This window comes from Populus euphratica, unplaced genomic scaffold (assembly GCF_000495115.2).
Source record: "Populus euphratica unplaced genomic scaffold, PopEup_1.0 scaffold13.1, whole genome shotgun sequence".
In the NCBI taxonomy this organism is placed as follows: Eukaryota; Viridiplantae; Streptophyta; class Magnoliopsida; order Malpighiales; family Salicaceae; genus Populus; species Populus euphratica.
The window spans coordinates 231661-247282 of NW_011499872.1; the positions used below are offsets into that span (position 1 = coordinate 231661).

At 33.6% G+C, this 15622-nt stretch overlaps 1 protein-coding gene across 10 annotated transcripts; it reads left to right on the forward strand.

The window, feature by feature from the left end:
• Window positions 1-2394: 2394 nt before the first annotated feature.
• LOC105127442 (two-component response regulator-like PRR37) lies at window positions 2395-10518 on the forward strand. 10 transcript variants are annotated; one of them, XM_011028740.1, is made up of 11 exons: window positions 2395-2502; window positions 2811-2881; window positions 3702-3749; window positions 3830-4187; window positions 6362-6523; window positions 6632-6765; window positions 7099-7266; window positions 8079-8262; window positions 8375-8816; window positions 8904-9660; window positions 10057-10518. In XM_011028740.1, the coding sequence occupies exons 4-11, from the start codon at window positions 3923-3925 to the stop codon at window positions 10162-10164; spliced, it is 2220 nt and encodes a 739-aa protein (XP_011027042.1). In that variant the 5' UTR covers window positions 2395-2502; window positions 2811-2881; window positions 3702-3749; window positions 3830-3922; the 3' UTR covers window positions 10165-10518. The 10 variants fall into 10 exon arrangements, with proteins under 10 accessions (XP_011027042.1, XP_011027047.1, XP_011027041.1 ...); XM_011028745.1 differs by having other exon boundaries at window positions 3873-4187; XM_011028739.1 differs by having other exon boundaries at window positions 2811-2847.
• The last annotated feature ends 5104 nt before the right edge of the window (window positions 10519-15622 follow it).

Sequence of the window (15622 nt, forward strand, 5' to 3'; positions counted from 1 at the left end):
TTTCTCTTCAATTTTTTTATCCATTTTTGCTGATTGTTTTTTTAATTTAGTTAATTGAGAGCATGACTTCATGAATTTTTTGGGCTTAGTTCAATTTAATTTTGCGACTCATGTCATGATTTTGTGAGACTAAAAGAGGTTGGATTCAGTTTTTTTAAGTTTTTTTTAAAGACTGATTTTTTTTAAAATTTTATTATTCAATATTGTGTTGATCAAAATTTGTATTTATTATTTTTTTACCTTTCTTTTTATGAGTTTATCTAGAGCTTATGCTAGAGTAATGAATTTGGTGAATTTATTAGGATTGACTTGTGTTTATTTTTGTTTACATTGTTTTTTCTTAAGTTTTAATTTTTGTTTAGTTCCATGCTTATAACACGTGGTTCACTTGAGAATCAAGCTCTTTGATATTATTTAATTTATTTTATATGAAGTTATTTTGATTTTACAAATAAGTTACAAACTTGTCTTGCTAACTCGTATAGATTCAAGTTGAATTTTTTTTAAAATTTTTTTTATCATTTGATATTTTATTTGTTACAAGTTGATATTCATACTTTTTTCAATTTTTTTAATGCAATTATCTTATTTTTATTTAATTTTTTATGTCTTAATAGATAAGACCATGAGAATTTTTCAAGAATATTAAAAAATATATTTACATCGTATTGACAAAAACTTCCTTTTCTTGCATTAAATTATTATCATTTTTTTGTTTTATTTTTTATTAATATTTTTTAATCATATTATTAAATTAATAGATTTATTAAACTAATTTAAATCAAATAACTCGGTCCCTTGTTTTTCTTGAAAATGAACTGGCCTTCACATCTTTTTTATATTAGAAAATTTTTTATCTCAGCGCGCGGTGGAACACACGCGCGCTCATCTATCTAATTCGCTGCCAATTCTTTTCGGTCCAGTGATACTGGATTTTGCTGCACCCAACTAATTCAACTCCAAAACCAGGGCGAGCATTTCAGAGACCAAATTACAACCTCGGCTCAGCTCCATATTATTCAAACCCTGAACCCGATAACCCGAAACTTTATGATGATGTCATCGAAGATATTTTCTTGCTCGCGTGCCTCCTCATTTGCTCTTTCCTAAAAAAAATCAGCGGTCACTAAGGGCACTTCCGTCAACACAGAACGCTCGCGTCCTCCCAAATGCAAGAGCATCTTTAACTCGCTGCACACCGCGCCACGTTTCATCATATGATCAACAGATCCTCTCAACATCTCATCACCCCCTCCATTCCCAGTCATCAACGCTCCATGTCAGTGAATGAATTCCCCTGCCCATACACGCGGGCGCATTCGATTTTTATTTGTACACCACAATGGAGCCTCATCCAAATTCCCCACCAGTCACTCTCAAGTGACTGCAAAATATAAATATATATAAATAAATTCTAGTGCTTCCGAGGGTTAAATAACTCAATCCCAAATTTAAATTCTATTATTAGCCTTGTTCGTAAAAACATTTTAAATTTATAAAATACGCAGCCATGTTATATATCAATATGTGGTTAGCATGGTTAGATATTCCTTGTTTTATTAAGAAAAAGGGTAAGCTAGTAGCCCTTTTTCATGGAAAAATTAAATAAAAAAAACGTTCAAATAAATACATCATTAATTTAACACAATGTCGCTACTATGATTTTTTTTTTATAATGTAGATTAAGGCTTTATTTGTTATTATAATTGAACTGTTTTTTTAATTATTGAATTATTTAAGTTTTAAATTATTTTTTTTAATGTTTTTAAATCGTATTGATATTATAAATAGTTTTTTTTTAAATAAAAAATATTATTTTAATATATTTTTAAATAAAAAATATTTTTAAAAACAACTTTTAAACCTTTATTTTCATCAAAATCTATAATATATACTTCAAATATAACTTAGAAAAACATAGATATTGAACTCTATTTAATTTTTAATTATTAGTCCCCATGTTATCCTGGGGAGTTCGAATAACAAAATGCATGCGAGGATTAATTACGTGGAAACTTGATAAATTAATATTTTTAATTAAATAATATTTTTTCATCCTAATTTAAATTTAAATTTTAAATAACATATTGATTAATTAATAAATCTTTATGATCCCACTATATTAATTGTTAGAGATTTAACTGTATGTTATCAATGCAATTATTTGTCTAGTATATGATTTTTATCCACGCCAGCAACTGGCGTGCCAATAAAAATGTACACAGAAGGATCACCCTAGATCCCCGTATCGCGAGAAGTTGACTCGCAGCGCGGCTTTTGATCTCATGCCACCTCAGAAATCAGATTCCCACGTGGTATTAACATGGCAAGGCTGCGAGCCTTCATTTTGTCCACGTCATCGAGAGAGAAAACTAGAGTATAATAATATCTCTTCTAGTAAGTGTTTCCCCCCCCAGCAATATCTGTGTTTTATTTATCTTTTCTCAACCAGTCAAGCCGTTTCTTCTTCTTTTCAGATTTGGCGAGTGAAACCCTAGAAAGGTAATGTATTCGCTTTATCAGTCTCTAATATGTGTTTTAAACACTTGAATTTTTGAATTCTGATAACTGGACCGAGAGGGAGAATGGATTTTAAAAGGTAAAGTCATTATTTTCTTTTATTGTTTGATACGCTGGAGAGCTGTAGCTCAATTTTTCCTGGAAAATGAAACGAACCATATTGTTTTCTCGAGAAAATCTGGAGCTTAATTGATTTATTTTTTTCATTTTTCAATTTTTTTTGTTGTGAAAATTTTGAAACTGTACTGCCCCTGTGAACTTACTAACTTACCGTCTGCTTGGGTGCTTAGAAAACTGAAGAAAAGAAGCTTGTTTTGAATTATTGAGGTTTGCTTCGAAGAAATGAATTACTACTTTTCTTGTAAATTCTTGAATTCATGCTTTTTTTTGTTTACCTGGTCAGAATTTGGTAGATTTTGATCTCTGTTACAATAAGATGTTTGGTTTTTGAGAAAATTGAAATGAAGGAAGAAGAGAAGTATGGAAACTCAGGGACTCAAGAAGTTTGGATAGTAGGGGGCAAAAAACTAGCTTGGATTTTTTGTATATGGTTCGAATTCACAATAAAAACCCAGAGAGAAAAAAAGTAAAGTCACATAGGTTCATTAGAGTTTGTTGGATTATTCTGGAGTAGTAGTTCTTGCTTTGATTGGGCCATGTGGATAAAAAATTAAAGATCTAGCTTTGTTTTATTGCTGTATGAAGTAAATTGTATTTCATGTCCATTTCTTGGATTCTTTTATTGCTTTTTATAGTCTGGTTTTTTATTTCGAGCGAGCGATGGGAGACAAGACATCAATAATTGTTCCATGTTGCAGGTTTGTCTGCTTGCCTTAAAATTATGAAAAGCAAAACTTTGACTCTTTATCCTTTTTTTCTTCTTCTTCTCATTTTCAAGAATGAGTTTCAAATCTTATCTTCGATGTATTTAGTGTCTGTAGAAAAATAAAATGTTTTAACTTTGCCAAGCTAAAAACTTGGAAACCTTGCGTTCAATTTAATGTTTTCCTCACTCAAACCATTAAACTTAATTTGTCTTTTTACATAATTTCTCGGCCACCGATGTGTAAGATATTGCTAAGCTGTCAACATCGTTGAGCATTCAAAGCACATCGTACTGTATTTCAGGGATTCTGGTTTTGTTTATTACATCTGATGTGTAACTTGTATATCTTGTGTAGGACTTGCTGAGCTATTGTGCTTGCTGTAGTTACTATCTCGGAGACAATGTAATTTGCAATCTATCTTGCAGAATAAGGAATATTTCCTCACCTACTCAGTCCATTGTGTTTCTCATTAATGTCAACAGTTCAAATGAATAAGAATGCTCTCAATGAACAACGGGTTTGCAGAACAAAATCATATTGTAGAAGATGAGTAGAAGAAAATAAGGGACGGGATCATGTTTGAGGACCAGGAGCTCTCAGAGGAAGGTGAGTCCCAGATTAATAAGGATGAAAAAGATGTGAATGATAAGGGCATGGAGTCGCTTCAGGTCCTGAATGATGCACAGGCTGTTATTCAGAGCCAACAGCAACAATCTCAAGGGCCTTTGGTTCACTGGGAGAGGTTCCTGCCTCGTCGGTCTCTAAAGGTTCTGCTTGTGGAAAATGATGATTCGACTCGCCATGTTGTCAGTGCGTTGCTTCAAAATTGCGGCTACGAAGGTAAAAGTTTTACGCTGTCAACTCATTTGCTTAAGAGCTAGCTTGATCTGCGATCTGAAGTAGATAATTTATATCATGTAAAGAGAATGGTGCATGAGCTAGAAAGCGTTGTCATTACTTTGATCAGAGAATCAGGACCTAAACTTTATATGAAAAAAAGAAGATGCATGAGGTAATGATATGTTTTTATATTGTAGAATCCTTGGTGCAATTTCAGTCAGGTGTGTTTTTTTAACTACATTCTGATGAGTGATGCCCTGAGATGCACAAGAAACTGAAGATCCCTTTTATTTCAAATCAAGAACTTGAAAATATGCAAGTGATGGCAATTGTGAAGAAGCTGTCTATCTAGCTCTCACTCCTGATTATTAAATATTTGAAGATCATTCGAATACTCAAGGTTATTCATGTTTGTCATTAGGGTTTCCATTTCCATTTTAAATTTTTTCAGTTAAAATGGCGTTGTTTAGGAACTTATTCTAGTGGTGCTGACTTTCTCCCGGTACCATTTCAAAGAAAAGCAAGTTCACCTTGAGAGGTGTAGAGAGAAGAGTAATAGTTCCAGTTCCTGTTATGTATTAGGTTTGATGATTACTTATGAGAGTCCATATTTTTTCTAAAGTTGCATTTTTTGATGATTGGACTTTAGATTTAGTTACTGCTTATCTTGACTGTTCTATTTTTCTTCCCCTGGTTCTCTCCTCGACTTTCATCTCTGTTCTCTTTCCTTCCCCAATCTTTTCTCATCGTACCACATCCCCGGGGTAGATCAGTTGCTATCAATCAATCCAGATTAATTTACATCTCTTGCTCTCCCTCGTAATATATTTTGATTTCTCATATTTTGCAAAATGGAAGTCCCATCTAGGTGCGCAATTTCAAATTTCTTAAGATATGAACAACAACCTCAAAGCATGCATGGATTGGCTAGCAATGACAATTGAACTAATCATTCTCATTGCTTCTTCCAAGCTTGTTTTCTGTTCACTGCCAATATTAGAAGCTTTTCGTCCTAACTTTTCACTCTCTTAAAAGGAACCAACACAAACTTTCTTTGGGAAATAAAGATGCATTCCTCATCCATCTTGTATGTGTTTGTTTAAGGACAGCCAAATAATATGATCATTCCTTCATAATGATATTCATGCTTCTCTCTTTTTGAGGAGAACAAGATTTTTATCTATTGTTAGAGAATAATATAAATCATATCTTGGAACCTCACCTAACAGCTTAAATTATTGGGTTGAGATGGTTTTTTGACATAGTATCAGGGCTTTAATGACCAAGTGGTCACGAGTTTGAATCTCACAATCTTTATTTATTTGATAAAAATTAAGTATAAGGTAGTATGGGCCTGTGTAAGTTTCAAGTTTAAAGGGCTTTCACTTAAGGGGGTGTGTTAGATAATAATATAAATCATATCTTAGAACCTTACCTAACAACTTAAGTTATTGGGTTGAAATGGTTCTCTGACACCTATTAATAAACACCTCAGCTTAAGGACTCATCAATCATGCTTCTAAAGCTTCTGATTTGAGATAGGATTACATAGAGTTTGACAGAGGTCTTTGCCTAAAGAATCTTTTTATTTGGGTTATCCAAGCTTTTTTTTAGGGAGGAGGACATGGCACCATTGAACCACAAGGCTCAATGGCATCCTTTAATGATCTAAAATTTGAGAAAGTTGGGTTCTTTTTCTGACATTTCCCCTTCATTCCTTTGATTTCATCAAAATGATTTTTATACTATTTCCAAAAACCTGGTTTTCACTTCGGGATTTAGATGGCAACAGATCTGGTAGTTTATAACTTGGTTTGATATGAGAGTCCGAGACGAGTTGGATTTTTTTCTTTGTTTTTTATATATTTATGTGCTGTGAAGTTATCATGCATGATAAGATACAATTATGCAATGGTCAATCTCTCTCTCTCTCTCTCTCTTCCTTTTTTTTCCTTCATTTATTTAATGTAACTTTTTAATTATGGCTCTTAGATGTCATATACAAGTAATGATTGGTAATTTGATAAACGTTGTAATTTATCAGGGAAGTGACAGATAATGTAAATTAATCTTTTTAATTACTCCAACAAATGCCTGGAACTTTCTCCTCATTGTTTCTGTTCTTCCAATTTATAAAGCTAACAATCACTCTCTCTCTGTATTTTTATTTTTAGCTACTGCTGTAGCAAATGGTCTACAAGCTTGGAAGCTGTTACAAGATCTGACAAATCACATTGATCTTGTTTTAACTGAGGTGGCTATGCCTTGTTTATCAGGCATTGGCCTTTTAAGCAACATTATGAGCCACAAAACTTGCAGGAATATTCCTGTAATTAGTGAGTGTGCTTCTACTATTTTGTTCTTTTGAAACTGACACTGTTTTACGACTTTCAACTTAACAAATTGATGCTTTTAACTGTTACACCTGTTGACCTTCTGTGCAGTGATGTCATCTCATGATTCCATGAATGTAGTCTTTAGGTGTTTGTCAAAGGGTGCAGTTGACTTTTTAGTGAAGCCTATTCGAAAAAATGAGCTTAAAATCCTTTGGCAACATGTTTGGAGGAGGTGCCACAGCGTGAGTTGCTAACTTATGCCATTTTGTGTAACAAACAATAACTTGGACCAATTTATGGACCTCAACTTCAGGTCTGCCATATATGTATATATATATATATAGATGCATTTGCATGTCAATTGTTGAGAAATTCAAGCTTGAAAGGAAGATGTCAATTTTGCTTGGAGCACCACCATGGATTCAAATTTCAACTATTTACATCGTGGGAGCTTTGTATGGATTTTTGTTGGCCTTTTTTGTCTTCACCATATTTATCACTCCGGTGATATAGGATCACAGAAAAGTGCAAAGTCTTGAAATTCTGTTTTGCTTTTTTTATTCATCATTCATCAGGCTAGTGGTAGTGGTAGTGGGAGTGAGAGTGCTGTACGGACTCAAAAATCCTCAAAGTCAAAAGGTGCTGATGAGTCCGATAATGATACTGACAGCAATGATGACGATGACATTGGAAGCATTGGTTTGAATGCAAGGGATGGAAGTGACAATGGAAGTCATACCCAGGTATTTTTTCTTATGAACAAGCTTATAATTTGATATTTATGAAGGGAAAAAAGACAGGTACATGGATAGTAATAGAGTAGTGGGTAATGGTATTCCTTGGACTTTGGGGACCACAATTTTTTTATGCCAGTTAAAAATGGGAATTATTAATTAGAAACTATTAAAGATACCACTCCAAATCCACCTGTCAGCAATTATATATTGGAATGCCGTACCTAGCCATATTCAATACTTTTATTTGCAATCAAGCAAGAGTTAGAATATTCAAGTAAAAAATTTGCCTCCTGTCTTGTGCTGAAGAACTTCAGCATTTTCAGTCTTTCCATAATCAAACTTCAGTAACCCTAGAATTGAGGTGCAAGTACAAGCTGCGCTTATGATCTTTTCCCAGTCTCTTGTTATCATGTTAGTATCTCAGCATTTTGCAACTAAGGGGATAGCCCATAAACTAATGTACAGGGATTAAGATGGTGGGATTGGAAAAGTACATGATGGTGTTATTTGTCAGCATAAGCACTAGATAAACAGTTAAGCAAAAAAACCATAGATAAAACAGAATGGCGAAACAGATTCCATATAGCGAGCACAATTTCATCAAAGACTGCATGATTCTGTATCTTTCCTGTGTTTGTCAGTGGGTTTGTTAATGTGAATGTGTGCACAAGAGCATCTGTTTTATGTGTGTATAGACAGATAATGTATGGAAAGGTACCTTAACATATTAATGTTAACACAGGGCAGATTTCTAACAGAATGCCGCATCCTGTAACAAAGTTGTATCCTGTACGAACACTTATGTTCTGTCTTTGCAGAGTTCCTGGACAAAGAGGGCCGTTGAAGTTGACAGTCCCAAACCAATGTTACCATGGGACCAATTAGCTGATCCTCCTGATAGCACATGCACCCAGGTTATTCACTCAAGGCCTGAGGCTTGTGACAACAACATGGTGCCCCTGGCTACAACAAAGAAATTTGGAAAGCAGGATGATGAACTTGGTATGTATGGCTCTGTATGCAGTGATTGTCTTTGAACTTTCACTATCTGATGCCCCCTATCTCCCTCCTTTTCTTGACCTTTGGTTGAAATTATACTGCATTGAATTCATAGATAACATTGTTATGGGCAAGGACTTGGAGATAGGAGTACCTAGAATTCCAAATTTGCAGCTTAAAGATCTAAGCAAAGAGGTGCTGACCAACGTAGCAGGGAATAATGGAGAGAAATTTCGTGAAAAAAAATCAGAAGAGGACAGTGGGCATTTAGAGAAAGGACAACCGGAGCTCAGTGAAAAACACAACACAGAATTGAGAAACCAAGGCAATGATCTCAATGGTGTCATCTCAAACATTACTAATCCTCAGATTGAAAGTGAAGTCGTAGACATCTCAAACACTCTCTCTTCTAACAAAAAGAATGAGGTCATCTATGAGACCAAAGAGATGCCTTCTCTTGAACTGGTTTTGAAAAGGATGAGAGATACTGGAGATGCTTGGGCTAGTGCCAGTGACCGAAATGTGTTGAGGCATTCAGACCTTTCAGCATTCTCAAGGTAGGATAAATTTGGATTCTGATTATATCCATTTTTTGGTCCTTCAATGGAGCTACATCCGAAAGCTGAATCTTCATTTCTATGCAGGTATAATTCTGCTTCAACCACTGATCAGGCTCCAACAGGGAATGTAGGCAGCTGTTCTCTGCTTGGCAATTGTTCAGAAGCTGCAAAAACAGAATCAATGCAAAATCTTCAATCCAACTCAAATAGCACACCTTGTAATCTATGTTCCAATGGAAGTAGTAACAACAATGATTTGGGCTCTACAACTAATAATGCTTTCGCCAAACCTTTGGTAATCAGAGACAAGCCAACACCAAAATCTACAGTTAAATGCCTCCATTGTTCTTCTTCCTTCCAGCCAGTGCAGAATGACCATACACCTCTTCCTCAGCGTGTAATACAGGGTACGGGTGATGCTCCAATCGCTAACACAATTCTGGCTCAATCAAGAGGCATGAACCAGCAAGGCCAAGTGCAACACCATTGTCACTTTGTTCATAACATGCCCCTCACCATCCGTGATGATTTGTCTTTGAAAAATATGGCAGCTGCAGGTCCCCGGTGTGGGTCATCTAACATGTTGAGCACACCCATGGAAGGAAATGCTGGTAATTACAGTATGAGTGGGAGCAATGGCCAAAATGAGAGCTTCATTGTTTTGAATCCCAGAGGAATAAACTTGGAGAGCAATAGTGGGGCAGCTGGGAAAGACGAAAACCCTGGTGCAGATGATGAAAGTGGGAGCAGGAGCGGAGGCGGTCAAAATTGCTTTGCACCAAGAGAGGCTGCATTGAACAAATTCCGCCAGAAGAGGAAGGAGAGATGCTTTGAGAAGAAGGTAACTGAAATTGCGGCATAATTAGATACAAGCTTAGAACTCATTTATTTTCTCTTAAAGGAACTTTTGGTGAAAAGAGTCCTACCATGTAGATAATCTTAGTAAAAGATGGATAATTTGAAACTTGCGACATCCAAAGACAAAAAATATCTCTCAATTATTTACTTGCACGTGCATGGATAAACACCCAACACTAAGGATCAATCACCAAGGACTTATGACTTATCAAGCATCAGACATTTTCTTTACTAGTATTAGCATTGAAAACATTAATTATCCCAACAGCCATCTAAGTGAATTTGTGAAACTAAGAATAAAGCATCTATTATGATGTTACCTGTTGTTTCTATATTGTAGTATTTAAAGTTTACCTTGTATTTACTTAATCTTTTCTAGGTTCGATACCAGAGCAGGAAGAAGCTGGCAGAACACAGACCCCGTGTCCGAGGACAATTTGTGCGACAAGTAGCATTTGAACATAAAGATGAGGATGCACATAGCTAATCTGACCTGCTACCAGCTTGTGCCTTGGGAATTCTGTGCTTGAGGTCGGTTGGGTTATGCTTGGCAGGAAAAATTACAGAACCGCTGTATCAAAGACAAGTTATTAACTGTGTAAAGAGTTGTTCAGAAGGACATCTTGGACTATTCTATGATTGTGGACTAATATATATGTTGCTGCCACGGACTGCTACAACTAGATAGAAGGTAGCCCTTCACAGGGTAGCCTTCTCCAATAAATGAGCTGTTCAATCTGTTGTCTTGTAGTTTACAGGACTGCCTGAAACTTGAAAGGTTATCATTTGTTCTCCTTGTATGGATTCTGTTCTCTAATTATAACGCCTCTGTTCTCATTTTGTTTCTTCTGTTATCATAAACAAGGAACCCAATGTGATGATTGCTCGGGGTCGGTAGACCATGAATGTTTGAACAGGCCCCGTAATCAAATTATCCAGTGACTCCTGAAACTGAATCATCGCCTACCCTAGCAAGGTGGTGAGAAGACCATTGCAAATAAGGCAAAAACTCGTGATGAATTGATGATACCGCAAAAGCACTCCGTAAACTATATTTTTTACCGAGGATATTTTCCCTTAAGGACTACACGTTATGTAAACCCATGAATTCATTTAGCAAGAATTCCAGGGCGGTTGTCAACCTAGACAAGCTCCAGGCAATTAGTTCAACCTCCGAATCAAAGAAAGCAAATAAAAATTCAAAGGAAGAGATTCGAATTCTCTCTTTATGTTAAGATTCTTTCTCTGCCAGTTATCGTTGTCGAGTTAGATCATTGCTGCAAGGTATCATGACAGTACTATCTTTCGGGGCAAGTTCCAAGCCCCAGCGAGACATCTGCAAGAACATGTCAGCACATAATTTTGTTCTGACGATGATCAAGATAAGTTACGTAACACATATTTTTGCCTTTTTTAAAAGCCTCTTTGTATTTTTTGGAGCATGCATGAATCTATTCGTAGGGAGTGGCAAACTGATACTTCAGTTCTGACTTCTGAGTTGAAGCTAGAAAACCACCGAACCTGCACATCACCAGTATTCCCAATTCTATTTGGTTTGAGTTGGGTTTTGAAATGCTCATCAAACAAGACGAAAAACGATGGTTGCAAATTGACGCTGAAGATAAATCAGGAAATTCTATTCAGACAATAAAAAAAAAAGGAAATCTCTTTTCATTCTTTTTGGAAGATCACATTTTTCTTGTAATCTTCATCACTGGACACATGCCTCCTCCCCACATGAAAAAATATGCAGCCTCTTTTCACGGTTCCGATAACTAGAAATCTTAGCTCCCTTCACAAAAGGTGAGTGTCGATCCAAACACGGCGAGTTTGGCTCCTTGAGTTTGAGTACCGGGATGGAAGTAGTCAACACTATTTTCCTTGGACATGAAGTGGAAATTGCTTATTTGTTCTTTGAGCTCCCCCTCACATTGCATATTCCCCTGTTCAAGACTGACAACTGCAGCAAAGTAAGATTATGATAAAATTGGTGAAACGGTAGCAATTAGTAGTCACAGCATCAGACTGGTATGTTTGATAATGTAATTGTGATTGTTTTTTGAAGTATTTTTTATTTAAAAATATATTAAATAATATTTTTTAATTTTTAAAAAATTAATTTTTTATATCACATCAAAACAATCTAAAAATATTAAAAAATTAATTTAAAAAAATTCAAAATTTTTATCGGTCCCTTAAACTTTTCGCTTGCAGTCTCAAAACCATTATGCCAAAGCAAAGGGGATGTTTTCAGTTTGAGATGATGCTACCCGGTTACATGACCGTTACTCTTTTTTTATATATATATTAAAAAAAAAGAAAAGAAAAGAGGAGCTCTTTGCAATGTCATTGGTGGCACTAACGAGTCTTCTTTTCTCCGTGTTGCGACTATTTTTTTTTATTTTTTTTATGTGCTCTAATTAAAGCCAGGAGCCATTTGGCACCAGCTGGCACTCTAATGATTATCACTCTAGGTCCGTTATTTTAAAAGAAAGTCAAAACTTTAAAAACGACAAAGCCCCCATGCTCCCTCCCAATTTAATTAAATAACACTTCCCTGTCTGCCGTTTGATCAATGATCATGCCATCATCTCAAAACAATCAGTTTTACAAGAACAATATAAATTTTCTTAACCACCAGGTCTTAAAATTCAACCTCTCTTTGATTGAGCCTAAACAAATTACTCGCATTGTATAATAAATAAATAAATAAGTGATTTCTTCTCAGATTTCTACTAAAAAATTGTAACTTGAAATGCACGAAAAACCTCATGGTATGTATTCAATTTGTGATTACTTAATATTTATAAATATAAAAATAAGATTAAAAAAAAAACATATTCGATCCCGTGAGGAAATAAAAAAAATCTTTTTTATTATTTTCCTCCTTTTTATCCCTCTATTTTATTAAAAAGTATTATAAATATTCAATAATTACAATATTCACGGTAAAATTCATGGGAAGACACACGTCCATTAAAGTTATCAAGAAAATCAATTTTAAGACAGTTATTTGATTTGACACTTCGGTCAAAGATTAGCTGTCTGAAACGGACGCTCACTTTTGAACTCTTGATGTTGTATAATACGATGAATTACAGCTTTTATTGTCTCCGTTCTCCATAAACTTAGATGCTGTTTAATGCTGGGTGTCAATTATTTTGTAAAATGTTTTTTATTTTAAAATATATTAAAATAATATTTTTATATTAAACCAATAAAAAATACAGAAAAAAATATTATTTAAAAAAAACGCTCAGCTATGGAAACAAACGGGATCCTGGTGTGGAAAAATAATGTAAATAATTAAGCAAACTAATTATTGATCAATTATCTGTATGTTTTTTTTTTCCGGCCGGGCAAGTTCATTAATTTAATGAAAAATCCTCCTCTGAAACACGGTTTGCAAAAAGTAGCCTTTTCAAACCCTCAATTCTACCGCCAAAACGCCACTGGCAAAGGAGGTTTCAAAAAACTATGCTATTATTTTCTACCTGGAAACATACCGGGTGGAGTAGAGCAGGCGAAATGGTGTTTTGTTTTTTTCAAGGGAGAGCCCTGAATCCAAAAAAGAGAGAGGAGATGTATATGGAAAGGATATAGTTTATTATTTGTATGTTGATTTTCAAGAGTATTCTTTATTTCAAAATATATTATGAATATTTTTTAAAAAATTTTATCAATACATCAAAACTATAAAAAATATTAATCTAATATATTTTTAAAAAACATTAAAAAAAATTTCCTCACTCCCACACAAGTTGCCAGTGTATCCAAAAAAAAAAAGGGTGTAATTTAGCTCATAGCAATAAAGAAAAAACTAAAAAGGGGCAAAGAACGGGATTTGCGCTGGGAGAAGTTTGCTATGGATATTTATAACTTGATCCAAACAAGTCAAAGGATGATCTTCTAGTGTGATGAGCATCGAGAAGGCAGATGATAATGTTGAATCCTTGAGGTGTCTGCTCATATCATTAGTATTTTTGCCTTTTGCATCATTATTTTTTCATTTCAGATTTGAAAACAATTGCATTTTATCGATTCCTTGATCTGACAAGTTATTTCAAATTTGAAAATTTATGATGATGAGTGAGTAAATGATTGCATCTTATCAATTTCTTTTTAAACCTATTTTTTTAAAAAAAATTATAAATAAATAAAATTATAAGTTAAGATATTTTTTCACTTTCGATGAATCATAAATTTTATTAATTCATTTATTTATAACCATCTTTTTATTTAAGAAAAAAAAATAAAGAAAGAAAAGGAAACAAACATTCCATTCAAAGTGAATCCCTTTAAACTACGATAAGTTTCTCTCGGATCCTAGCATGGTTCGAGATTGCAGTTGTCATGTGAGTATATAGTTGTCTTGCTATGTTGCTTGCCCTTGGAATTAGTTCCATATGAAGAGCTGGGTATTGTACGCTATCTGCACGACACCGTTTACAGGGAAAGTATTCCTCGCTCGAGCTGGTGCTCACAATGCCATTTATCAATCACATGGCAACCACGCACTGAGATGATTGGGCTTGGAATTATTGTAAGCAACTCGCTGTTCTGGAAGCTTGAGTTTTGTTTTAAACAACAACAATAACATGTTTCCCGGTTTTGTGGCTTTAAAATTACAATCGAAACCACCCACCGCGAGTAATTAAATTTATTTATTTAATAAATCGTATCTAGAATATAAATATTTTACAGCAACAAAAATAACTGCATTCACTGTGAAATAGTATGGATAAATTCAATGACGTATAAATCATTTATTAATCTGATCTAGGGTTTGGAGTATGATTGGAATTATTATAATTTTTATGGTTGTAGTTTTAAAAAAAATTATAAAAAATATTTTTGATTGAGATTGGTTTGATATTTATACATGTTTTGTTGAAACTGTGATTGAGATCAAGGTTTAATAAAAAATAATTTAATATATTTGGTTAGAAAAATACTTTTTAAATTGAGTTTATAAAATAACAAAAAATATATTTATAAATTAATATTGATAATTTTTAATTTAAATATAATAGATATTAACTAATGTCATTACATTATGAAATAAATAATACTTGTATAAAATATTTTTTATTATTTGAATAAAAAAGTAATTAAAACTAAAAATAAAAATTAAATTTTTTTTAAAAATAAATCAAAGCTAGTTCAGTGCATTTAGCTTTGGATCGAACTTGGTTCGGCTAGAATAGTAAAAATTAAAAAATAACTTTATTATTCACGTGAACAGTAGAGTTTCACTCTTTACTATTCACAAAATATGATAAAATAACTCTTAATTACTTTTCACAAATCTACAATTTAAACAAATCCTATACAGGTCACATATAAACAATAAAATATATTTTAATATTATCAAATATTTAAAATATATAATTTATTTTAAAAATAAAAATTGTAGAATAAACAAACAAACACTTAATAATGAACAGTTTGTCAGCGCACAAACTCTCCTTTGCATACAAGTAAAATTAGGGCTTGGCCTAGCGGTGGAAGGGGCTTGTCTCCTTCCACTGTACCTGGGTTCAAGCCCTAGCGTGCACGTCTGTCACCCCTGCGGTGCCTTACATGCCTATTGGGTTTGCAGGATATTCAGTAGGTCGTGGGGATTAGTCGTGGTGCACGCAAGCTGGCCCGAACACCCCACGTAAATCAAAAAAAAAAAAAATTATTTTTTTTAGTGCTTGAACTTCACTTGCTGAACTTTACATGTTAAAAGTAATTTTATTAATTAAAATAAAATTTCTTAAGCTCATTTTTTTCATAAATTTATATTATTAAATATTTAATTTTATTAATTAGAATGAATTGATAGCTACTCAGTCACTAAAATTTAAATATCATATGAAAAAATTATTTAAAACTTTTACGTGAAAAAAATATTAAAAAAATATAAATTATATATTAAAATTAAAATTAATAATTTAATT

What these genes read in the sequence shown, in the direction of transcription:
- LOC105127442 (XM_011028740.1), top strand. Translation starts at nt 3,923, where the DNA reads ATGTTTGAGGACCAGGAGCTCTCAGAGGAAGGTGAGTCCCAGATTAAT. An exon ending in TTTGGAGGAGGTGCCACAGC is followed by an intron (nt 6,766 to 7,098) that starts GTGAGTTGCTAA and finishes ATCATTCATCAG; the next exon opens with GCTAGTGGTAGTGGTAGTGG. An exon ending in GACCTTTCAGCATTCTCAAG is followed by an intron (nt 8,817 to 8,903) that starts GTAGGATAAATT and finishes ATTTCTATGCAG; the next exon opens with GTATAATTCTGCTTCAACCA.